Raw genomic sequence first — 27,094 nt, 5'->3', positions numbered from 1 at the left:
ACAATGGTCGAAAGTCTGGCCAAATGGACGATTGTCGCCTCATTTGGTTGGTCGTACCGTTCCATATTTTCGTTCCAATCTCCTTTTCGTTGTGTAGTGTGTATAAATTTGCGACTGATCCACGACAACCCTCCGATACTTCCTCGACCTGGGGGGGGGGCGTGTGTATGTAAATTACATGTACCGTCACATGCCCCACAAATGTTGCTTCAGTGTGTATGAAATTAGAATCATTGCTCACGACAACATGGCTGTAAAAAGTCGCTAACGGGACTGCGGCTCTTCCCTTTATCGTCTAAAACAAGGCTAGTGTATATGTAGTAGGGATGTGCACCGGCCACTTTTGGTGTCTCGTGTTTTGTGATTTGGATTCGGATTTGCTTGAGGTTTTGGGTTCGGATTTGTTTCGCAAAACACCTGACGTAAGGTTTTGGATTCGGATTTATTTTGAAAAAAGCAGAAAAAGTGCTAAAAACCAGTTTTGTGGTTTTTTTTCACTCCTACGCTATTATTAACCTCAATAACATTCAATAACAATTATTTCCACTAATTTCCAGTCTATTCTGAACACCTCACAATATTGTTTTTAGGCCAAAAGGTTGCACCGAGGTAGCTTGAGCACATAATGCTAAAAAAAGAGGTACAAGATGGAATTGTTCTGGGCCCTCCCTCCCACCCCTCGCGAGATTCGAACGATAGAGCCTCGTTTTCAATTTTTTTGCCCGCCGAAAATATCCGAACAGTGCTCGGATCCCGTTCGGATCCGAACTGTTCGGGTGGGCTTGGATTAGCGGAATCCGAGCCCGCTCATCTCTAATATGTAGTCCATGGACTGAGCGATCGGACCATCGATCGGATGTAAAATCGATCGGCATAAAAAGTTGGTGGAAAATTCTGTAGTGTGTACCCAGCTTTAGTGACTCAAAGGGCATAATTGGACTCACCAGAGGTGTGGTCATCTGTGTTTCAAATTTTGAGTATGTTGGCAAGTGTGGTTAAGATTATCAACACTAACTTTGGTGGATGTGAATTCACCAATGCTCTGTGGCTGTGTATCTGCCCATTTAAGGTTGGCATTGTACCACTGCCAGGGCTCACCTGGTGATGGATATTATCTCAAGTCAATTTAAAAAAATATATTTTTCCTGTAAAGGTCCTTATTCTGTCCAACTCTTCTCACATTTTATTACCAGTTGTCCTTTCCATGAACCGATCAAACATTAAATTATTTTATAATGTTTACAGCACTTTAAGCAGACTGTCACTTCTCATAAATGTAATACGAAGACACCATAGTTAACAGAGGAGATACGGGGGATATACTTGTTGTTCTACTTTGCATTTTAAAAGTTCAGCCAGCCGCCATACACTGGTGTATAAATACCTGACATTTATCTGTGTTATTGTTTAATCTTTTTTTATGACTATTATCTTTTTGCAGAAAGCATTACTTTACATGAAGATAAAAAAAGGTTGTTTCAAAAGTAGAAAAACATCTAATAAACTAATAAAACAAAACTCCTAACTTCCTCCACGTTGCACACGGCCTTTGTCTTCAAAATGTAATTATGTAATGTACAGTGTACAAACACATTATAATACACCGACATTGAGGATTGGGTAGTAGCAGACCTATGCTGATATGACGGTAGGCAAAACTACAAAATGAAACTTCTCATATCTGGTATATTTAATTGCTGTAATTATTAAGCCCAGCGACGATGCGAGCAATATACATTGTAGGTTTTCAGCTTATATATGAAGACAGCTGGTGAAAGAATTTGACAAGGATTAAAGCAATGGAGTCGCAGACGTAAGGAGCTATCGGAGAGAAAGGTTTAAGGCATGAGACAGCAGCAAGAGAAAATGAGAAGCAAAAGAATTAGGCTGAGTACGGACTACAGGATTTTCAGCCTACTATCGGGCCAAACACACGATAAACAATTGTTCAGCCCGTTATCGCAATAGTGCGTACGCTTCAGTGATTAACGATTATCGTTCCAAAGCTCATTGTATCGTTTCATTTGATTTTTAAACTGGACTAAAAATTTTGTTCAACGATGGAACGATGTCGTTCCAATTCTGCAGTGTGTAAGCACTCAGGACCGGCAGTGTCCATAGATCTCTATGGAGCGTGCCCAGTCACGATCTATCCAGCCGATGGTTATGACAGATGAAGAGCACAGATCTGAAGATAAAACGTGTATAGTGTGTACACAGGAATCGGCATTCTGATCAGGACTATTTTCTTTTTCTGTCGTTGGTAAAATCATTAAAGATTTCTCATCGGGAGAAATTTACTGTAGTGTGTACCCAGCCTATTCCGACCAATGTGTTATCTAGAATGATTGTACCAACGACTGAAAAAAAAAGTCACAATCAGCATGTCAATTCATGGCTACACGCTATACACGTTTTACACGATTTACCTTCAGATCTGTGCTCTTCATCTGTGATAACCATCAGCTGAAAAGATCATGACTCTGTAAACCCTATGGAGATCCTGATCGTGACTGCATACGCACTGCAGGATTGGAACGAGATTTATAGTTCTGCTTAGCAATCAAATGAAACGGCGATCGGTACTTTGGAACGAATATTGCTCATCGTCTAAGTATACACACTAAGGCCATCTTGGCCCAAACGGTTCATCGTATGATTGACCTGATAGTTGGCGGAAAATCTGTAGTGTGTACCCAGCCTTATCTTTGAGTCTTTCAAAGATAAAGGCTGATGTTTTAACAATAAGTTCAGTGAGGCAACTTGGCTCTGTGCAATAGATTATTGTGTGCTAAAGTATGATATTACCTGACCCCAAACAGAACCTGCAGGAGTGTGCAAATCCCAGAGACAAAGAAGATAGTGCTGATCAGGTGACTCTGTGTCAGGGGGTCATGCGTCAAACAGAGATCCTTAGACAGGATCAAAGGAATGGCCACAATCCCCCCCAGGGCAGTCAGGAAATGCTGCGGGAGAAAGGGGAGGACAAATCAGTGGTATACAATAATTACAGAGAAATTGAGTATACAGCATGAAACTAATAGATTTACACTGGAAGGTACTGAGTGCCTCTAATCCAGGAGATCTTAATCTTTGGCAGATACTTAAATTCCATCTAGGATGTGAATCAGTACTGCAATAACTGATCCAGTTTTAATTAATGTAAATTTTCTTGTAAAGTATATTTATAATATGCTGGACACTGGAATGATACAAAAAATATTAAAACAATTACGAATGAGTTACTCTATTAAAACATGATTAATACTTTATTTAATAATATACTACCAAACAATCAATATATATTGTGGCAAGAGCCCGCTACTGCAGAAGCACACGCAAACAACTTCTTCCTTTTTATGTAGTTTTATTGTCAGGATGGTAAATGTTTTGACACCGTACAGATTTCACAGCAATTATGGAGACCCTAAACGCTAGCTATACATAGACCAGCTCTCTCTCAAGACCAGCCAGCTCCTCCAGCGTTGGTCTCCCTGAACAAATGAAACAAACAAGCTTTTATACCTGATACTCCTCCCCCAGCCTTAGCTTGATGGACAGGTGACAAACCCACCTTCTCTTTAAAAGAAAACACCCATCACTGGCTCTGTTTGCACAGACACACCCTGTCTGTTTGCTAAGAGGAAGAATTTCAGATCATGTAAGTTTAACCAAATTTCAACTATTGCTTTTCATACATAAGTCTTCACTCTAGGTGCATTACTGCACAAATGTTTTACTCTACTTCCCTGCTTTCTCTGCATATTGCCAGCTAAATGCCTTCTTTTGTTACAATATATATATATCTAATATATAAATGCTTAGTGGCGTCTGTGTGTGGGGAAAAAAAAAACAAGTTGCAGCGCCACCTGCTGGGCAGAGTTATACACTGACCTACTAAATTCTTAGTGTGTGTGGGGAAAATTTTTTCAAAAAGAGCTGAAATTTGGTAGGGCTCAAACTCATTTTCGTGAGGTAATTTTACCTCATGAACACACATGTGTAGAGGCGTGCGTTAGTGTGTGTGTGTGTGGAAAAAAACTATTTTCTCAGAAAGGGCTCATCCAATTGACCTGAAATTTAATATACTGACATTATTTGACAAAAAAATTAGAATAGTCAAGTCAGTTAACTTCCATCATACCCCCTTCCCCCCGTGGGAGGGGTAGTAAAGGCTAAATTTACGAGTTGAGGGGTCAAACTCATTTTCGTGAGGTAATTTTACCTCATGAACACACATTAAAAAGGCCGCTTGCGTCGGAACCTAACGCTCTTCCCCTGAGGAGGCCTGGGCTAGGTCCAAATGCATGACAAGAACCTTTTTAAGACCTTAAGTAGCTTGATTTGACTAGAATGCATGAGTATCATGCACGGGTTAACTTGTGTATATATATATATATATATATATATATATATATATATATTTGAGAATAGGGATTAATAATGACTATGGGGATATAATTTATATATATGTTGAAAGCAGAGCTGGAAGGAAATGGTACATCACTTAAGTAATCACAAACACATTCAGTACTAAAGGGTAAATGTATCAAGCTGAGAGTTTTCCGACGGGTTTGAAAAACCAATCAGATTCTAGTTTTCGTTTATTTAGTACATTCTACAGTTAGAATCTGATTGGTTGCTACAGGCAACATCTTCATTTTTTCAAACCCGTCGGAAAACTCTTAGCTTGATACATTTATCCCTAAATGTCAGTATTATTCATGCCCTTAGAAAATGGAGAGATCGCCAACCTTTCAAGACGCCACTGCTAGCCGGTAAGAGTCAACCTCCGAATTTCAGACACCTATGGGTACTGTATTTGCAGTGGAAGAGGCTGGGATCGCAGCAGATATCTGCTGTGATCCTCTAATAATAAGTAGCCTTGTTCCTTTAAAATACCTTAATCCCCATGAAAACTGCAGATTTCTGAGAATTTAACCCTCCTCGGAGGTTCGTAAAGAGGCCACTTAGTCGGAAGAGAGGCCAGAAAAGGTTATCATGCTTCACTTCTGACTGATTTCTAAAGTGGCTCTTTATGGAAAAGCATGTTTTCACAGGATTACCAGAAGTGGAGCTGTACCATAATATCACATAACCCATTGTCTCTCTTTTTTAATGTACACATAAGTTGCTGTTTAATAAAGTTGTCTTCTTCAAAATATACAGCTCTATTATGGCTTATTTTTATGTTTTAAGGTTCATTTATATACGTTTCCGCGAGTGAAGCCTGTCCATCAGAGACTCAGGCTCTGTGAGCGTTTAGCACTGTCTTGACGCATGTATTTCCCATCTAGGACCAGTGAAGACCATCGATTTTTGACAATTTGATAGATTTTTGGGCTAATATGAAGTGCCTAATCTGGTAGTGCTTTGGCTGCATTTAATTTATATATCTATTTCACTTTCTATACATTTATTTATTTGCCTATATTCATACAGTGGAAATGTACCAAGTCTGGAATTCCATCTTGTGCCGAATGCAAATAAATATTGAAACAACCAATCAGGAACCTGCAAAGGACTGTAACGATACATTGTATAGTAAAAAGTGTACTCATAAAGAAAGAAGACAACTCCCAGTGCTGAGAATACCTTGCAGGTGATAAAAATGCTGACGATTGTAGTCTTTGATATTAGACTTCTACAAATTAGACCTGGATTTAAGGGCTGTTGTAGATTTCACATTCAAAGATGGGATTGTTATAGATGGCATATAAATATAGAAGGTTTTTGTAAGGGTAACATAATTATATTCTTACATTCTTGAGTGTGACTTTATTTTAGACTTATTGTTAATCAGGGCAGGTGGTCTTCCACCACAAAAAAAAAAATCCTGGCATTCCCGTCTGTGTTATTTTTCTGCCCTGTTACTAATAATTACACCAGGCTCCCTATTACCAGCCAAATGGCAACACAAATTCTATCTTCCTATGTTTAGAAAGAAGTGAAACCGATCTTCGTGGTTTGGGTTTTGTTGGATGTTTTCACCATATATTTCAGATGGAACAAACAAATCCTCAACATTACCTGGATGCCTAAAAAGATGCACAGGTACCAAGGGGGCACATCCATCACTGTGTACGCCAACCTGTTCCGTTCATTCTTGATGTGATTGGTTTTCTTTTTCCCCCCTTCTCTTGGGTCTTTGGCATCAAATGAAGACTTGATGTTAAAATGATTGGCATCTTCTATCTGGTGAGGTAAGACAAACCGTCAATAGAGATCGATAGCTGTGGGCGCTAGACAGGAACTTCTTACTTTTTAAAAGCTTTGTGTTAACCTTGCATTTCAAGTCTTCAGAGCACATGTTTACTCTGACAAGTTGCCAAATGCCTCTAAACAGCGGTGGAACTCTGGCGATCCACTAGCATGTCTTGCCAGGAAGAAATTCCAAATCCAGGTGGACGGTGTGACTCATCACTATCCAGCATTACCATAGAAGTCTCTAATATCTACCAATGCTGGAACTTCCGCATGACACAAGGGCCTCTATTCAGATTGTACAATGGGACCAATTAATTCCTGCTAGCAACCAGTTTAAAAATCAACCCAAACTACGCCCAATTAAGGGTTGGTCATGCTAGTTTAAGCTGGAATCCAAATTTATGTCTGTGAGTCAATATATTGAACTCTGGTTCACCTTTAATTAATAAAACAAATCAGGAATTGTATATAGGAAAATTGACTGATACAGAATAATATTAAAATGATTAATATCTACTTTAATATTTGGGATTGCAGAAAAGGTGTGCAAAGAAAAATTTGTGGGGACCCTTCCTAAATATCATTAGAGCCGGATTACAGGCGGGCTGTGTGTGCCCTCTGCCTGGCGCTCATACAAGGTCGTACAGCATTCAGACTTCAGTCAGTCAGTGCCCAACCTACACATGGGCAGACTGGATGGGGGTACTGGGGGCACTGTACAGGTTCTGTATATCGTCTGTCTGTAGAGATTGGGAAAACACATACTATGCTGGTTGACTGAATATATAACACCACCAGTATATAATTTTGCCAATGAAGTTTTAGTGGCAGGGGCACCCAGAAATCCTATCTAATCCTGAATGGAATCCGTGCCCTAATAACTGTAAATTAATAATACAAATAGTCAATGAAGTGGAAGTGTGTTCTGCTCTATCTAACATACAGTAATGTGATGGAGGACTAAAAAATAAATAAAAAACATTGTCAAGAGAATAGAATGATACAACTATATATCAGAGAAGAAGGAGGCAGGGTTTAGTTTAGCAGAGCTGGCCGTAAAGACCTACGGACAATGATGGGAGCAGGCCTGTACGGTCACACAGCTGACCGCTAAAACATCTCCCAAAAACTGAAGAGGGGAGGAAAAAATTACAGTCTGACAAAATAAGGTCAGACGCCGATCTGTCCAAATAACAGAAAACTATGAATCATTTTTTTTATACCCATTTGGCTGTCGGAAAATTAGGACTGACCAAATAAATGCACTTTTTGGAGGTATGTTAGCATGGGGGTCAGGGACAGGAGCATCGCTAAAAGCTTCTTATAAATAACGTAACAAAATATAAATGATAGAGACATTATAAATAATATAGTACATGCGTAATATAATACATGACATACAATAAATAATTTATCTGTATTTAACGTTTGTCCATAAACTATTAATTAGCTGATACCGGCTTTGATTATATTAGAAACCATTAACAAGTCACAGTCTAGAGCTGATATCTATTGTGACCATTCTTCAACGGGTATATGTTTATACCAATAGGCTAATGAGTAAAGGATTTCAGAGGTAATTGGCAATGGTGGTTTAACAGTTGTGTATAGATTGTTCTAATGATTTATATCTCCGATACCTTGTAGCAAAATATGACATATGACAAATTAAATGGACAGCAATTACCAATAAACTTCTATCTAGATCCTATATACAGAACCTTATATCTCACAACTATGGAAATGTGGCACAGAGGGCTTTTGCCCTCCAATCTATCCATAAATTAAGCCTTACCCTGTCTCACTTCTGCATCTTGTCTTTGACTTAAGACTTTGTACTGATATTCATCTTATTGTGGTGTGCTTCATGTAAGTGACACCTGTTTTATTGATTTATGGATAATTGGAATTTCCTGGACAGAAAAACTATAAATATAAAATAAAAATGATTTATATTTTATACCTTTATTTTGTATGCTATAAAAACTTAAGCAAGAACTGCTGATTATACTGCATTCTGAACAGGGGTGTCGGTGGTTGGGGGAGCACAGGGGCTAGCTGGGGGGCGAGACTCGGCTCAGCAGCCTATTAGGAACATTTTAAAGGATAGAAAATGCAGGTAGCCCAGTGACCCAGCACGGGACAATAGGGTCAATCGTCCCCCCTAGCAGCACAAGCCTACCTTTAATTTGTGCTCAGACGCCAATCAAACCGGTGAGGGGGCGTGGTCACTCACGGACTGGTGGCGGGGCCAACCCGCACCAGCCAATCAGAATGGAGGGGATGTGAATATCACTCATTCCAAGGTAGCCCACTATAGGCACAGGGAAGACAGGGGAGGGTGACAGTTCGTCAGGATAGATCCAAGATACATTATTGAAGCCCAAATGTTCTCATAGTGACCATGGTTCTGAGTAAATTTTCTATGAATATTATTAAATTTCAGATTATTATTTTGACCATTAAAGTTCTTTTGCCTTAATCTTCTATTATTTATCTTATTCATCTACGCAAGTCCACTGAGACGTCTACTGTTAAGAGGCTACATTCACATAGATGTGTGTCCCCACCCCCAAGAAATTCAGAGGCTGTCAAATTGCACATCCTGAAGAAAACTCAACATATGAAAACATGGACGTTCTTTTATAATTCTGTTATTACGCCTAATGCAAGCATGGAAAATTACGTCACATTTGTCTATGCTCTTACTCGCTGCTACAGTGCTAAAAATCACAATATGCACAGTATATACACATATATATATATATATATATATATATATATATATATATATATATATATATATATATATATATATATACTACTACTTTAGACAGTGCTTTTTTTGTAAGAAAAAAGGTGCCGGAACTCACATCACGTAGTCAATCACTGTACACACACATACACACGTCAGTTGTGTAACGAATCATAGCGGGCGCCGACCGCAATAAGCTCTCAGTGTTCAACCACACGACCATTTAAGCTGAGCAGCGCCACAAGCTGAGCAGCGCCACAAGCCCAGCAGCGCCATCACAACCAGCATGGATGATGTACTCATGCATTGGACTGGACACACAAGCAGCCTGCATGCACCATTTTAATGACTTTGCCGCCGACCTACTACGCTCGACAGGGCAATTCAAGTCCATGTGGACCAAACGTCAAATGTTCAAAAGTTACTTTTAAAACTTGGAAAATCCGTTTGAAAAAGGTGACGGAACTCAGTTCCGGTGAGTTCTATGACAAAAAAAACACTGACTTTAGATATTAAATAGTCAATTTTGCTCTATCTTTTATCACCTAAGAATCTGCATTTACACTACACTCCGCTTAATTTTTAACATTTAAATGGAGTCACCTAATAGTGTGCTGTATTAGTTCAAGAGATATTGTGCCACTTATGGATAATGCTAAATGACTGCTTACCAAATATAAATTAATATCAAGTTTAGAAGAACATAAACAGAAAACAATGATATGTGTAGTATTCTACAAATGTTTTGATAAGAAAGTACAACTGCACATACAATAAAATCAGAAAACACCTTCCACAATGGATTCTGAATATCCTCTTGAATGACTGTTGGTGACATCGGGAGCTTTAGAGACTAAAGGACTCTTGGACTTATCAAAAAGGAGCAACACCTTTGGACTTTTATGTTATCCAGATAAGATGTTTCTTAATTTTATTGATTTTTGTGCAATTGTTACTTCCTTGTTAAACCATTTGTAGAATACTACACTGTATGGTTGTTTGCTGTTTATGTTCTTCTAAACTTTAAGGAACTGACACAAACCATTAAAGGAAGAATGTTGAGGATCTCATGGCTAATGACGGATATTAATTTAAATTTGGTAAGCAGCTATTTTGCATTATGATTTATTGGCACACCATATTTTGAATTAATATACTTCATTATATCATCTTTTATATAGCGCCACTAATTCCGCAGCGCTGTACAGAGAACTCCCTCACATTAGTCCCTGACCCAATAGAGCTTACAGTCTAAATTCCCAAACACACACACACACACAGACAGAGACTAGGGTCAATTTGAAAGCAGTCAATTAACCTACTAATATGTTTTTGGAGTGTGGGAGGAAACCGGAGCACCCGGAGGAAACCCACGCAAACACGGGGCGAACATACAAACTCCTCACAGGAAAGGCCATGGACGGGAATAGAACTCATGACCAAAGTGCTGTGAGGCAGAAGTGCTAACCACTGAGCCACAGTGTGTCTCCATCTTTCTCATTTTTTTCAGATTGTTAAACAGCAGGTGTATAAAATGGCGTTGCCCACCATCAATATTACAAGGGAGTGTATTATTCACATTTATGATTTCTCACTAATTTTACACTGAATAGTGTCATCAGCGCTTTGAATTGCGCTATTTGTGTGTTCTTTCAACCTAGTGGCAATATCACATTGCTTATTGATTCCTTTGTTACATTTATTGATTGATATATAAATATATAATTGTATCCTATTATATTTGACTGTCCTATACATATAGGTGTATACTCATTTTACATTTTGGTCTGGCCCCTTCCAATTGAAGCTTGGTGGTGCAAAGTGCCAAAGCCCATGTACTGCCATCTATTGTGATGTGTAAAAGTAAAGGGGTATATTTACTAAACTGCGGGTTTTGAACAAGTGGAGATGTTGCCTATAGCAACCAATCAGATTCTAGCTGTCATTTATTTAGTGCATTCTACAAAAAGACAGCTAGAATCTGATTGGTTGCTATAGGCAACATCTCCATTTGTTCAAACCCGCAGTTTAGTAAATATACCTCAAGAAACACCCCCTTAAATGTGCAACCTTCCCCCCTCTGAAACTCATTTAAATATCCTAGCAAAGCACTGGTTATTGTTCATTTTTTAGAACATTATAAAAAGGATGCTAAAGAAATAGTCGTGTAGCTAAAAGCAACCAGAAGTTTACTTTAATTTTCTAAACTGTAGTGTAATCCATTGATAACTAATATTCTAACATCTTTTTCTTATGCACCAATCTTTACTAATACCCTTCATAGTCTCCAACAGTGCCCCAAGGAGTTAAGGTATAACCAAATACATGGCAGATTCAAGGGTGTGACTGGTACAGGGTCTACAGCTGAGGGGGCTGCTTTCCTTGTCAAAAACCCATATGTATATTTCAGTTTCTAACCATTTTAACTACATGGAGCCCTTACAAAGTTTTGCTATGGGCCCTAAAATGTCTAACTTTTGCCTAGGTAGAATGCTTCTCCAGAGTATTCGGTCCCCATAAGAAGCCTTCCCATTATTTCCATATGGCCTTGGGCTAATGTAAAGTCTAGAAATTAAAACTTGGTGTGGGTTCATGTTTACAAATTGGGAAAAAGTAGAGTGAGTGTAAGTGAGTACTGTGTAAAGCCAGGCAGAGGAGCAGAGAAAATATACAGCATAGGCAAAGCTGCCAGTCTAGTCCAAAAAGCTGACAGATTGCTAGAGTGAGCTACCAGACTATCAGAGGGAATTGCCAGTCCAAGAGAGGAGTGAAAGTAAGCGGCCAGCAGGATCATCATCATCTATTTATTTATATAGCGCCACTAATTCCACAGCGCTGTACAGAGAGCTAATTCACATCAGTCCCTGCCCCATTGGAGCTTACAGTCTAAATCCCCTAACATATACACACAGACCGAGAGAGACTAAGGGCAATTTAATAGCAGCCAATTAACTTACTAGTATGTTATTGGAGTGTGGGAGGAAACTGGAGCACCCGGAGGAAACCCATGCAAACACAGGGAGAAAATACAAACTCCTCACAGATAAGGCCATGGTCGGGAATTTAACTCATGACCCCAGTGCTATAAGGCAGAAGTGCTAACCACTGAGCACTATAAAAAGAAATCAGATACCAAGATCACATAGGAACAGATTGCTAAAAACAACCATCACTAACCATCACTTCACCCTAAAGGCATATGTCACTGTGGTAAGACTAATAAATTAGGAACAGAGCATAGTTGCACCATATTCTAATCCAAGCGGATCTCAAGATACGTTTCCATTCAAATCTGTGTGTGAGCACGCTCTGCCTAAACGTTACTTGCTGTATGTAGACACATAGAACAGACTGTGTTATACAGACATGCGCAATATAAGGTCACATTAGAACTCATAAAAAAATGATTATATTACAACATAAATAAAAAACTCTTAACAGTATAATCATTAATATATATTGATTTAAAAGCATTTATATTTTTAACTTTAAATACATAAATAAAGATGTTTTTAATGTGCACATACAATGTGTTTTTATCTTACTTTCATACACGTTATGTGCTAGCTAGTGGCATGCATTTGTGCAGTTACAAACACTATGCCGTGTCAGTCATCTCTAGTGATCGGTACTCACACCTCCTCTGGAGCTGGTGCAAATGACACGGGTCAAAACTAGCGTACGTATGAGAAGCCGAGGACTTGAATCAGAAAGCCCTCAGCAAGTCCTCATTGTACATTGCCTACTTAGTCCACCCTTTCTCCCCATTCCCGCCTCTAAAGCTGTAGACAGTCGTAACTGTCATTTGCGTTCGGACATGAATTGGATGCAATTGCATTCTTTGGGATAAGGTCCATTTCTGATCATGCACTGAGCTATTTCACGCAAGATACGCTACACAAATGGACGTACGTCCCATCATGAATCAGAACCACTCTGTTCACATTTGTTAAAATTTCAAAGTAATGCTCCTTCGACTGTTTTTCAACAGAATAAGAACACTTTTCCAAATATAAACAGAATCAGCAGGTCCATTTACACTACTGATTCGTTATTTATATAATGTATCTAATTATATAGCGTTCATAATAGAAAACATGTGCAGAATTCTGATACCATATCATAAATTGAAAGAAAGGAGGAATGATAAAGTCTGGCATTTAGCTCTCAAACACTCATTTTTGCTAAACACACTAAAAGAGCATATGAAACACTCCTAATAGTTTACTAAAGAAAAATATTTGTATCCACATTCATTGGTAGCATGTTCCGCACTGCTAGGTTCAAATAACAGTTACTGCTGGGTTTCCAATCCTTTTAATGTAATTACTGCTCTTCATCTTATCCTCATATTCTTTATTATTCTACATATGGACATGCTGGGGTGCTAACACCAATACATATATCGTACAGACTCCAGACACAAAGAAACCGGGTTATCATCTGGTGGTACACATAGCAAACAGCAACAAGTAGTTACAAACTCTAAACTTTATTACTTATACACTAAAATCGCAGGCTAAATATATTCTCTTCTAAAAAAGTGAATTATTTCTAAAATATAAAGAAATTGCATGAAAGAAATTTAACTTGTGTATTAAAATTAGGGTGAACACTTTCCAGGTTTTCTATTGAACACCAGATACATTTTAGTGTGTCTCATTTTTCTCTTAATGGTCTATGTTTATATTTATATTTTTATTATTATATTATATATTATATTATATTTCTTTTACAGAAGTGTGTTTATTATTCTGATAGTAAATATTCCATTTATTGTTAGATACTTCAATCTTGGCACAAAATGCTCTTGTGGGTTCATATAAAGTACAGTTAAGGGTTATTCAGTAACTCTCCAGACAATGTTAACTTCAATATACACAGGTATATAAAATATTTATCTTTTTCAACCTTTGATATACAGTTTATATTTCCAAGCTGTGTGCAATGTAATATCGGCTGATCTAATCCTGTGCTTGATTATAAAACAATATATCAGCTTTCCCTATATTGCTAAATTTCCTTCCAGTGTATTAAGTGTCTATACCACAGCCTTTATTTCACAGGTTTTGTATAGGTTGATATTAGTTGATCTTTATCTGTGTTCTATCATGATAACAATGTATCAGCCTGTAATATAGTAGTTAGTATCCTACTATTATTATACTGATTACTGGACTGTCGTTAAATCTATGCCAACTAAATTATAAAATAATAATGCTAAATAATACTTGTCCCATTATTCCTCATAATTGGAATAGATTGTTGACGGTCTGTAATACTATCTTGGTATAAGAATTGTTACCAGATTTTGTTGAAGCTTAAATCCTGTTATTCCTTCATCTTTGTACTTTCTCTCATTTACTTTCTCCCTAATATATTACAATTCTTATAATTGTCTTTAAGGTTGTGATGTAACTTATTGTTACGTAATTTTCATTTATTCCCATTTACAGTCCATAAGGTACCCTTGACTTTAGTGATAGCTTTTTCATTTCATCCATGTTGCCCGTACCCCTCTTTACTACCACTAGTCCATATTGATATACTGCCTCACTTTTCTTAGTGTGAGCTGAGTATATCACCCTTCTTAAAAGTAATTTAAAGTGTCTTAAATAACATCATTGCTGTTCATTTATTTGTTCTATTGAAGCTGCTTATGTAAATTGCATCTAAATATTATCTTATTGTCTTCAAGTATTACTACTGTACATAATTCAAAAAATGTTACCTTCCAAATTATTGTATCCTGTTGTTATCTATTTATCATCTTGCTGTTACATTACAATGCACATTCTAGATCATGTCTTACAATAGTGTTATTTTTAGGGAGCCAGGCTGGGGTATTCATGAAACAACCTCTGGTGGACTCTGCTAGGACCTACAGACTGAAGAGATCATCATCATCAACATGTATTTATATAGCGCCAGCAAATTCTGTAGCGCTTTAGAATTGGGAACAAACATTAATAAGACAATACTGGGTAATACATACAGACAGAGAGGTAAGAGAACCCTGCTCGCAAGTTTACAATCTATAGGACAATTGGAGTTTGAAACACAAGGGCATGTGCTACATCATATTGCACACTGGACCAGCTAAAATGCAAAGGTAAAAGCATTTAGTGGGCTGTGTGATCAGTCACACAGCAATGTTGGTCAGAGGGTTGTTGTCTTGTGTTAGCTGTGTAGAGAGTGGTAATAGGGTAGCCTAGGGAGATTAAGATGGTGGTTGAGGAATGTTATAAGCTTGTCTGAAGAGGTGAGTTTTCAGAGAACGCTTGAAGGTTTGAAGACTAGAGGAAAGTCTTACTGCACGAGGGAGGGAATTCCACAAAGTGGGTGCAGCCCAAAAAAAGTACTGTAACCGAGAATGGGAGGATGCGATGAGAGTGGAAGAGAGACACAGATCTTGTGCAGAATGGAGGTGTCGAGTTGGGAGAGATAACATGACTTGGGTGTAGGCACGGCTTTGAGAAGTCAAGAGAAGGTGTAATGACCAAAGCTGTGAGGTTTACAACCCGTCTACCCACACTGTGCTTCGAGGCACCCGCCCGTAAAGAGGCTATAATTCAGTCTTCATTATTAAAGAACATATTTAAATACAAATCATAAAGTTTTTGTTCATCTCTAATTTAACCGATAAAAACACCCCTACTACAAGACAGGACACAATACTGCCCAACAGCTGATTGTGGCAGAACAATCCAACTTTACCCCAAACAAACGGGGTGTGGCCTGACTGGAGGCATTGGTAAGTTTGTGGGCGTGTCTGTGTGAATGGGGGTGTGGCCTCTTGTGTTCCTGTATTTGAGGTAAGCAATTATCTCACAATTATTCAGTTTACCAGATTCAGTTTGACGTCAAGGTGATTTAGATTGTGTTCCAATGACTTCAGCATGATCTAAAGTGGCCTGATTCACAGGCAAGGGAGAAGAAACAAATATTGGCCCAGGGGGCAAGTACAAGTGATTGGCATTGTTATCACAGCTTAAAATAACAGTTTAGTATGGAAATTAACAGAAAGTTAGGTAGAGTCAGTAGATATGTCCTATTGTCCTACGGATTCTCAAATAGGATGAAATCCATCTCTGTGGAGGTTGGCTGAAAGCCTGAATCACTGAACATTATCTGCCTTTTCCTATCTTTTGCTTGCAATGACTTATTACCTATTTTCTGTTGTTGCATGTGTAAGATAATTTCTGTATAAAACAATAATAGCAATTTACAGAATTTTATACACAGATTAAAATACAGAAACCCCCTCCTAGTAGAAAGTGGTATTATCCAGTCTCCCTACGTTTGCAATAATATCAGAGTTGAGCCTATTATTACCTAGGCTGTGGCAGCAAAAATAATTTAAAAAATTACAATTTTCTTGATACAAAACTAGTATGATAGATTTAATACTTGGAAATAACAGTTGTCTTTTAAAGTGTACACAACTGATAAGCATGGGTTTATGATGGATAATGTCAAGGGCACAATTGTAGCTGCTAGCTCTGGAACACACCTGATTGAAACGCATTCATTCCATTATATGTCACCTTAAATCACCAGCGTTGCTATGACGCCGGTTTGGGACTGTGTGTTGAGCTGGTGTTATATACAGGGAGCGCTGCAATTACAGTAAAGCCAGCAGTACCTGTGTTTTCAGGTGTCTGGATTTACACAGCTTATCTGGTAACGCTAGTTATTTACATATAAAAAACCACACACGATACACTGGATTAGAATCTTACCCCACAATAAGTGACCTTATCATAATTGTATTTCTTCTGTAGTGGGGATTTGATGTCCTGAATAAATTTAAAATTCATATAAAAAGAAGAGGAAATGTATATTACTGTTGGCGGCAATCAGGGGCACATGTTAAGGTTAAGGCAGATTGCCTTCCAGGCGTATAATACACTTTTATACATCTGTGAGTACGCACGGATACAGCGCTTTGTGCACTTGCCCAGAAGGAAACATCCTTTATACACCAAGGGCTAGATTTACTAAGCTGCGGGTTTGAAAAAGTGGGGATGTTGCCTATAGCAACCAATCATATTCTAGCTGTCATTTTGTAGAAGGTACTAAATAAATGAAAGCTAGAATCTGATTGGTTGCTATGGGCAACATCTCCACTTTTTCAAACCCGCAGCTTAGTAAATCTAGCCCCAAGAATGCCATTTGCATTCAACTTAACATGAGCCTGTTAGACTCAAGGGCAGACCTAGAATTTTTTGCCTTTTGCAATTTTGCCTAGCCACACCCTCCTTCACTCTAATTGGTTGGTCCCGGTTGGCCTCGCCCCTTTTCCCCCAATGATCGGACCTCTCCAGTTTAATGGAATGAAGTTAGCCCCAATTGCCCCACTCTGGATTCGCCAGTGGTTAGACTCGAAGGGGTAAATTTATCAAGCAGCGGGTTTGAAAAAGTGGAGATGTTGCCTATAGCAACCAATCAGATTCTAGTTGTCATTTTGCAGAATGTACTAAATAAATGACAGCTAGAATCTGATTGGTTGCTATAGGCAACATCTCCACTTTCAAACCCGCAGCTTGATAAATTTACCCCTAAAACCGCAATCACAAGATCAAAAGTCTTACAATTTATTATTATACATTAAATATGTAAAAAAAATAATCAATGTTATGAGTCTCATTAAAAATACTAGCGAAATCTCAGAAAACGAATTGCTTAAAATATACTAAGGGGTAAATGTATCCTACCCCGGTTGATACATTAACCCCTAAATGTGCTTGTGAGCAAAGGGTCTTAACATGTATTTATTTTAAAAAAAAGTGAGAGTACCTTTCTTTACAATCCAAAATATTCAAGAAAAAGCTTCTTATATATACTACTTTAGTTTTATCATATTTTTAGAACCTGCATGTACATGAAATTCTAACATACAGCCTTCACCAGAAAGAATCGGGTCCCGGCAGCCTCTTCTCCTCTCAGTGTCTCAGTGATAGAGAGAGGAGGAGAGGCTGCCGGGACCCGACGAGCGATCACTCTTTCTTTTCTTTTTTTTTTTTTTTACATCTGGACTGACGGAGGAGGAGCAGCGCGCAATAGAAAGGTAAGTAAAACAAGGGACATAAGTGGTGATGGTGAAGAGGCACAGAAGTGGTGATGGTGAAGGGGCACAGAAGTGGTGATGGTGAAGGGGCACAGAGGTGGTGAAGGGCACAGAGATGGTGATTGGCACAGAAGTGGTGATGGTGATTGGCACAGAAGTGGTGATGGTGAAGGGCACAGAGGTGGTGATGGTGAAGGGCACAGAGATGGTGATTGGCACAGAAGTGGTGATGGTGATTGGCACAGAAGTGGTGATGGGCACAGAGATAGAGGGACAAAAGTGACAAGAGCACATACTTGGATTTATGCGTATTATTTTTGCAAACAACTTAAGTAAGTATTTCTGCCCTGACTTCAATATTTATTATGTTGTTTTGACCCAACTACTTAAAAAAATGGGACTGCTTGGTAATTATTTAGGGGTGCCTTTTTCTGCAGCAGGGTGGCCTTGCTCTTTTCACATGTTAGGTACGCCCCCAAAGATGCAAGCCACGCCCTCACCTTCTTTGGCGGCACATGCTTTCATATCTACTTAACTATATGGGTATATGGTAGGCATGTGGCGGCACATGCTTTCACTTCTACGTAACTATAGGGGTATATGCAGAGCCGTAACTAGGGTGGTGCGGGCGGTGCCGTCGCCCCGGGCGCAAGCCCAAAGAGGGCGCAGCAGCCGCCCGCTACCTAGCTCTGTTGCCAGTAATAAGAATAGCCTTTGACTTCCGCAGTGGAACGCATGTGCGTTCCACAGACAGGAAGTTCCAAATACCGAACTTCCTGTCTGTGGAACGCATATGCGTTCCACTGCGGAAGTCAAAGGCACATCTTGAGTGAAAGGCTCCGCTGCGTCCTGTCTGCACTCTCCTCCAGGTTTGCTGTTTGTCCCCTCCCGTGTCTCCACATCGTCTATTAGAAATATATTCCATGTATCCATTAGGTGCTTCTGTAAAATACATCTTAAAATGTTGCATGATTCCCTTTGGCTTCTAATTATGTCTGCCTTCTCTACTAATCTGTTTCTGGATTCTGGAGGAGTAAATCCAGGCTCTTAATAATATAGAGGGGATTAAACAGAAGTATCACTGGAACTGTTTTACCTATGACTAATGTGAAACGCTAATATATTGTGATCGCAATTCTAATAGGCAGTTGAACACACCAGAAAGTGAAGCTGTTGAATAGTCAATGTATTTTTTCATTTTTAAACTCCACAAAATAATTTCTGGACAGATGGTTCCAAATATTATTGATTAAGACAAAAGGTCAACACTGGAGGAATAACAATGCCCCTTAGAAGATGCTGGATTCATCCAATTTAACACCAGCTGCTACTTAGCTAATTAAGTACTGTATATTCAGGATTTTCCTCATGAGGACTATGTGATGGATGGTGAATATATTTACATTTCTGCTATTTTAACTAAAATCATATTAATTTGTCTCATACTAGAATCCTCAGCAAAGTAAAGAAGCATATTAATATTATATTTGTTTGAAAGATTTAACATGATTTTAATAAGGATGAAATGATTTACAAAGATGGTTTGTGTGCATGAATTGCAGAGCACCTATACATGTTGTCCATGTGTAACGAAAGAAAAAAAACTTGCATTAAAAATCATTACTGCCGACAACACAGAGCCGTAACTAGGGTGGTGCAGATATGTGTATATATATATATATATATATATATATATATATATATATATATATATATACACAAACAAATTCTTTCAGTAAAGTGCTAAACACACCCACATTAGGTTGGCCACACCCACTTGTCAAATGCCACTCCCACTTAGATGGGGGGCGCCGGTGCCCTGTCTCGCCCAGGGCATCAAAATGTCTAGTTACGGCACTGGGTATATGGTAGGCTGCAAAAATATAGTGCTATGGATTGTTTCAGGGAGGGGGCCCAAAAAAAGTATCCTGCCTAGGGCCCTATGAGGTCTAAATCCGGCTCTGGTCATAACTGGTACAATACAAGAACCTCAACTAAATATTCAAGTCCACATTTCACACTAACATTAGATACTACTCAGTGACATTAATTTACTTTAATCTCCATATTACTGTTGTTTCTCTTACTACTTAGCACATAATGATTAATGAATACGCTGCTGTTTGTTCACTTATAGTTACTGCAATGCATCCACTCACTATATCTGTGATCTATAGTGATTGATTCTCTTACCCATCTTATCAGTAATTTATCTCACACCCCCTAATCCATACTAATTAATTCACTGTCTGCTATTTAACCGCTGCTAATTTCTCATTTAATTGTTTTCATTTATTTCGTATATATTCCCCTCAACCATTCAATGATGAATACAATAAGTGACACATCCGTGGTATAAACTGATCTCGAGGGTCCCACTACGAATCTTTCACATTTTTTTGCTTTTTAAAGAACACTTTTTTTTCACAAATACGTTTACTATATTTTAAGCATTTAGTTTTCTAATATGTTCTAGTATATGTAATGGGCACTCATAAGATCGATGTTTAATGAATAATAAGAAAAATAAAGTAATCAGACTTTTAATTGGTATTGAATAGAGTCTGAGTGCATGCAAAAGGAATATAATTTTTCCCTTCTTTCATTGTAAACTATAATTCTTTATATGACATTTTATTGAAATATTACTGAATGTGATAAAACTGACACAATTAAGAATTGTTAAACCTCTTTTAACATACTTGTCCCAGCGGTAAATGTATGCCAAGCTAAACAGTACTGTCTCGTAAATATTAACCAAAAATAATATATCCAGAGCATAAGCTTGTACTTATAATATATATGTTTACATTAAATTATGCTGTGATTTTAACTGCATTTGTTTCCATCAACAACCATCAAAACTAACATATCAGTAAATTAATACTTTATAACTATATTTCTAAATTCTCTTCCCAGCAAACTTCTGGGGAGGTTGGTCAGTTAGCCGCGATGTTCCACTGAACATTGCTGCAGCGCACATATTCAGGTACTACGGTACCTTAACATCGCGGATATCTCTTTGCACCTCTACTGTGTGCGAGGAGAAATCCGTGATGTTCCATCGCCACAGAGCGCCTTCACCACCGTTCTGGAGGCACTGCAGGACTAATTGAACTCCCCCTCTGGTGTCTATAATTATAAATAATACATTCTGACCTCAAAAGAAGGATTGTCCAATCCACTGATTTCTGTGTCCATCTTTGGTTCCAGGTTATAGTCCTTGTCCGTGGACTACTGAGCTACCTGTCCATGTCTGGGATGTATCAGGCGTACAATTGATAGATTAAGTCCTTATATGAACCGCATACTGAGGGGAAATCCAGGCTGGTCTGTATGGAACTATCCTGTTATCCAACACGAGTCAATGTTTATAAGATCAGAAAGACTAATTGTGCCAGTTCAATTGTATAAGTCGTTGTCATAGCTGAACTGTTGAGTTTAGGGGTTTGTCTTTATCACCGAGATCATTGTATTACTGCATAGTTAATCATTATATCACCATTGCCCTGGTAAGGGAGTGTTGGAATTCATTGACAGAATGAATGAATCAGTTGAGTGTCTTGTGAAAATAAATTAGTTTTGCTTTCTTAGTACCTCCCAGTTTATGAAACACAGTTTGATGAGAAGCCAGGTTACACAGCTCCAGGCACAGCCATTAGTAGACTCCGTTAGCTCCTTGGGCAAGAGAGAACACTGACGCCAACCGGAGTTGTGACAGCACACACCCTGCCAATTGCTCTTCGCTGCGGCCGGGCTACGGGTCTGAGCAGATTTCACCTGCCACGGCAGTCCCGATAGGCGCTGCCCCTTTTAATTTGAGCCCTGGACAAGGGTACATATCACGCTGCCCTAGTAATGGCTCTGAAATAACCATTTAAAGCTAATTACATGTAACATAGTGGCAAGGCATGGATACTATGCATGAATGAATTCCAAGGCAATAATGCAGATTTTGATACGCGTCCAGGTTTGTATGGCTAATTTGGCAACTCTGGAGTTTATTTATACATAATCCTATATATAAAAGAACAGAAAGGGGTAGTGCACACCTGCCAAATTTTCACAAAGTAATAATAGACTGCTTCTGTCTTCACCACTTATTTTCCAGCCACTCTAATTCTCTTGTGTATATTAAATGTATACAATGTATTAATGAATACAATGGGCCTGATTCATTAAGGAAAGTTAAGTAAAACAATTGAGTAAGTAGTCTCCTGGACAAAACCATGTTACAATGCAAGGGGTGCAAATTAGTTTTCTGTTTTGCACATAAGTTAAATACTGTCTGTTTTTTCATGTAGCACACAAATATCAACTTTAAATTTCAGTGTACAAATAAGCTATCAAGTATTTGTGTGCTACACGGAAAAACAGACAGTATTTAACTTATGTGCAAAATAGAATTACTGGTAAAAATAACGCGGCCTGCACATTATTACCGTTATTACCGGCTTTTTGCTCGAGTTCCCTGAGCAGTGAGCAGAAAACCGGGTTAAAATTACCGTAATAACTGTAATAACTTTAACGCCGCGCTAATTCGGGGGGAATTGAATTCCCCCCTAGAGTCTATATGTAATGTGAATAATGCTGAGTCTGTGAAAGATCTTGGTGGTATTAGCAAATATTCAAACGTGAACTTTAAAGGCCGCAGTGGAGAAGGGTTCCATATGAACATCATTTGAACATGGGCCAGTCGGTCTCAAGGGTCTGGTTAGATCACATACAAAACAGTCAGGGGGTTAAAGATACTGGAATATATCATACTTGTGTTTTTAATTTCCAGTTTTTGTGTTCCATGAGGCAGTGTCAGATTATAATAGGGGTGAATGGGGTGGATACCCGTGGCCCAAAGCAGTAGGGCATGCTTACATAGTGAACATGTCCAATGTGCCGTGTGCAAGTAGTGGCTAGATGTTGGAGATGTGAAATGATCCCTGGGACTTCACTACCAGACCTTTACTACCAGACATTTAAAGCAGCCAGTGTGGGAAAACACTTGTGATTGGCTGCCAGTCGAGGGAAGTCCTGAGGATTCCATGATCATTTACCCATCCTCATATATCTCTTGGACTTCACAACAGTCTGATAAGTTGGCAAACAAGTAAGGAGAGGTTATGTGGGGCACAGACTAGTGAGGAAGGTGGCATGTTAGGGGTGATGGGTACGGAGCGGGGTGGCAAGGACAAGTCAGGAAGGTGGCATGTTGGGGTGATGGGTACAGAGAGTGTGTGTGGCATGGGCTAGTGAGGAAGGTGGCATGTGGGAATGATGGGTATAAAGGGGGCATAGGGAGGTTGTTCAGGATGGGGATGCCATGGGGTAGTTGGAACACATGACTTATGTTGGACGTGTAGTTGTGACCTACATGTGGGGTGGAGGCTCATCGCATACATACAGTCCAGGGCCACAGATCGTAACAACTGTCAGGAGGAGGCGAGCACTAGGTGACAACAGGAGGTATGAGGGAGTGTCACGGTTGACAAGGCTGGACTTTAGATCCCTAGGCTCTGCTGGGCATGGCTAGGCCCACTCACGGGAGCTGAGTCTAAAAGGAAGGTAGTTTTCACCAGGAACCTCTGCAAGGAAGTATGGTCTTAGCGGCACCAAGCCTACAGGTCGCGGTCCTGCGAGTGAGTGGACAGCAGAGTGGTGTGGAGGAGGCAGGAGATGTTAGGAGGCAGACACTGATACCAAAAGGTAAGTGGTAGAGACACTGGAACAATGGTAATACAATGCCGGCCACGGTAAGAGCAAGTGGATGCAGCGGTGGTAACTCAGGACAACAGCTGAGGAGTCACAGAAGCAGTAGCAGCTCTGAGAGGCAGCGATGAGAGAACCGAAGCTGACACGATGTAGTACTCAAGAGATGGTAATAGAGATACTTGGAACAGCGGTAGTTCAACACAGGCCACGAGCTGAGAGCAGACTGAAGGAACAAACGCAACCCACAAGGAAGACAGGAACCAGAACCACAGGCTGCAGGAAGTGAGCTTGAAGAACAGGCAACAGACAGGTGAATCCAGGAGGTTTAAATAGTGCACCATAATCCCATAGCCAATGAGGGAAGAGAGGAGGTCTCGAAGGGGAACAGACACTACACCTGCGCAGAACTGACCGCAGGGTGACGTATGGAATGAGCCTGATGCCAGGATATGCCGGTTTTATGGTCTGTGAGAGGCAGGTAACAAGACAGGTGCCTGTATGTGGGACCGTAGCGTGAGAGGGTGAGAGTTTGGTTATACCAGGAGCCTGAATTTGTTCCCAACATGACTCCCCTATTAACTCCGACCCCACTTCCTGCCACCTTAGATGAAGAACTCCTCTTCCCTCATAGCTAAGAGGCCCTGCACTAAACTATAGACCTGTCTGTAATCAGAGGTTCCCTATGAGAGTACTATCAAGTACTGGCAAGAAGAGGGCAACAAGTCTGGTATAATGACTTGCTCTTGGGCTCAAAACTATTATAAAAAATATATATCCTGCAATAATTTTAAGCTGGGGGCACAAAAAGCATTATAGGGTCACAATTGTATGGCCTTGTGCTATGGACCATTAAGTAAGTATGATGATACCACGGCCTCATTACCCAGTAGGCTGTCTAGGCTGCAGCCTATGGCGCAAGGCTTTTGGAGGGGGAGCAACATTTTTGGGAGTGCAAAATTGTGTCAAGGAAAGGTATGAAGTGAAATTAATTTTAAAATGTAAGAGAATAAAAAAATGTAGAAAGAAAAATTAAGTAAGGTTTAATCTTGACATAGTCCCATGGTAAAGGTTGGAGACACTGGGACTGATCCATTAAGGAAAGTAAGGCAAAAAAGTTTTCTCCTGGACAAACCATGTTACAATACAAAGGGTGCAAATTAGTTTAATATTTTGCACATAAGATAAATACTGGCTATTTTTTTTTTCATATAGCACACAGTAGACTGAAATTCAAATTTAATCTAGAACAAGCCCTACCCCCACTATAAATCTGCCATCACATTTTAAATTTGCCTCCACCTCCAATGCAACATGGTTTTGCCAAGGTACAAAGTTACTCATATTTTTTGCTTGACTTTCCTTAATGAATCAGCCCCAATGAGTCATCCTTGGGCTTGAGATAAAACAAAGTAAGAGAGATAGTCAGCGAACAGTAAAGATCCGACGGCTAAGGAATACTACGTATTAGCCTAGAGCGGCCTGAACCCTAAAGCAGGTCTTGGGTGATAGTCTGAGCTCTCACACACTGCCAACTGCCCCCCTCCTTCTCCCACCACCCCAGAACTCAAAACAGTAGTCCTGGCTGATTGCCAACTCCTGTATTAATTTTATACATTGTTGTAACAATGTTGCCGCTCTTGGCAAATCAAAAGTCAGTCCTTCTGCTGCAGTAAACAGAAATATTGTATTTCAGCCATAAGACAGCAGATAAATGATTACAAATATAGCAGGTTTATTTTACCAATTGAGAAATTTATTATTTTCTGGTAAGTTTAGTTGACATCACCTTTAACCCTTTCTATGAAAGTTATAGTTTAGCTGTTGCCACTTGAGATTAGGGTATCTGCAGTACGTCAGTTATAAAACGTTACTATAAACACAGTGAAATATATAAGTTTAAGTAATGTGGCAGCTCTTTGCATATTGCAACTGCGCACATTAAAAAAGAAGGTCCAAATAAGTCTATTTAAAGGGATTTTAACCCTATTTTTTCTCTTTCTGTCTCATTTTAATATTAAAAGATAACTGAAAATGTTTTGTTGTAGGACTTTATCACGTTAGTAAGTCTACTTGTAAAGCTAACCATTCAGTACAGTCACATTGCCTGCCTTCTCTTCCCTAGAATACATTTACCTCCTGCTATTAACTTTATTGAGATGTGATAATCCCCTGACAATACAGCAGTCTGTAGGCATGGCCTAGTGGAATCCAATATGTCTGCCACCATAGTGGAAAGTGAGGAAAAGATCCACAAATTTGTCCTAGATTTGTCCTGCACAGAGGAATAACATACACAGCTTTCTTTGTGTACGGCACAAATAAACAAAGAACATTTTTGAGGCTGAAATATCTTTCAAAATCCGTCTATGTATAGAGAATATAATCATGAATGGAGATTCATATCTAGCACTAGAAAGAAGAGAAGTGGCTCTGTACATATATACATGAAAGCACCTATTATTAAGAACTATATATATTATACAGTACAAAAGAAGTAGTACTGTGCACTTGTCCAATCTTAAAGAATAGGAACAGATGTGGCAAATACCATCCAGTATACAGAATAACTATATATATTATATAGGAAAAGTGTTACTGTGTAGTTGTACCTACATGAAGAGTAAAACAAGTCCTGAAAAACACAGAACGAAACTTTGAAAGTGGTTGCTTAGTCTGTAAATCAGGTTATAGATATATCTAGCACCTAAATATAAAAATGCAATATTCTACATGCCTAAAAAGTAATACAAAACATATTTTAGGTAGTTTACATATACTATCAATAAACCAACTTTTGCAAAGTCAAGGTAAAACGTTAATCTGGAGCAGGACACAAGTTCATAAGATGTTGGAGCAAAATCATTGTTGAATGAGGACTTGCCTTAAAAACTGCCTTTTTCAGTCCGTTGCAGATCTTGACTCCTTCAGTCATTATCCTGGCAGCTGACAGGCATACGTCGTACACTTAAATAATATCGACTGTTCATCAATACCTCATGCTACATTACAAGATGTGAAATGGGAAGCTGCACTGTTCGGCAGGGAAGTTAAGGGCAGAGCGGCTGAGGCTCATGTGAGGGGAATTAGAGCAATCTGACTATAATTGGCTGGGAAAAGTTTATTGCTGATAAAAGGCCCAAACACTGTTCTGAATCTGTCATAGTGGAGGGTGATTCTAGGATCAATATGTTATATATTTCTAGCAAAATTGCCCCAGTCATTCTCTGGTGTGAATGATAGAAATAGTCAGATGTAATATATTTAACCATGATGAATAAGCTGATGTGTATGTACATATCTACCAACTATACTCCATCTTCCTCATCATAACCCTCATACTACTCCTCATCATACTC

General features: G+C 39.0%; 1 protein-coding gene across 2 annotated transcripts in view; it reads right to left on the bottom strand.

Moving 5' to 3' along the window:
• The window catches only part of LOC142153121 (solute carrier family 23 member 1-like), a 40,409-nt gene extending 13,677 nt beyond the window's left edge, over nucleotides 1-26,732 (bottom strand). Inside the window, exons 1-3 of one of the 2 annotated variants that reach the window (XM_075210424.1) lie at nucleotides 26,616-26,732; nucleotides 6,031-6,191; nucleotides 2,809-2,966 (exon numbers count right to left, since the gene is read on the bottom strand). In XM_075210424.1, the coding sequence (XP_075066525.1) occupies nucleotides 2,809-2,966; nucleotides 6,031-6,191; nucleotides 26,616-26,670 (374 nt within the window). In that variant the 5' untranslated portion in view covers nucleotides 26,671-26,732. Of the gene's footprint in view, nucleotides 1-2,808; nucleotides 2,967-6,030; nucleotides 6,196-21,191; nucleotides 21,561-26,615 lie in introns of those variants that run through there. The other variant, XM_075210425.1, reaches the window with a different exon arrangement.
• Between the last annotated feature and the right edge of the window lie 362 nt (nucleotides 26,733-27,094).

Source organism: Mixophyes fleayi, chromosome 4 (genome assembly GCF_038048845.1).
Source record: "Mixophyes fleayi isolate aMixFle1 chromosome 4, aMixFle1.hap1, whole genome shotgun sequence".
NCBI classification, from domain to species: Eukaryota; Metazoa; Chordata; class Amphibia; order Anura; family Limnodynastidae; genus Mixophyes; species Mixophyes fleayi.
The sequence above is the reverse complement of the archived record's forward strand: the minus strand, read 5'-3'. Positions and strand labels throughout refer to the sequence as shown.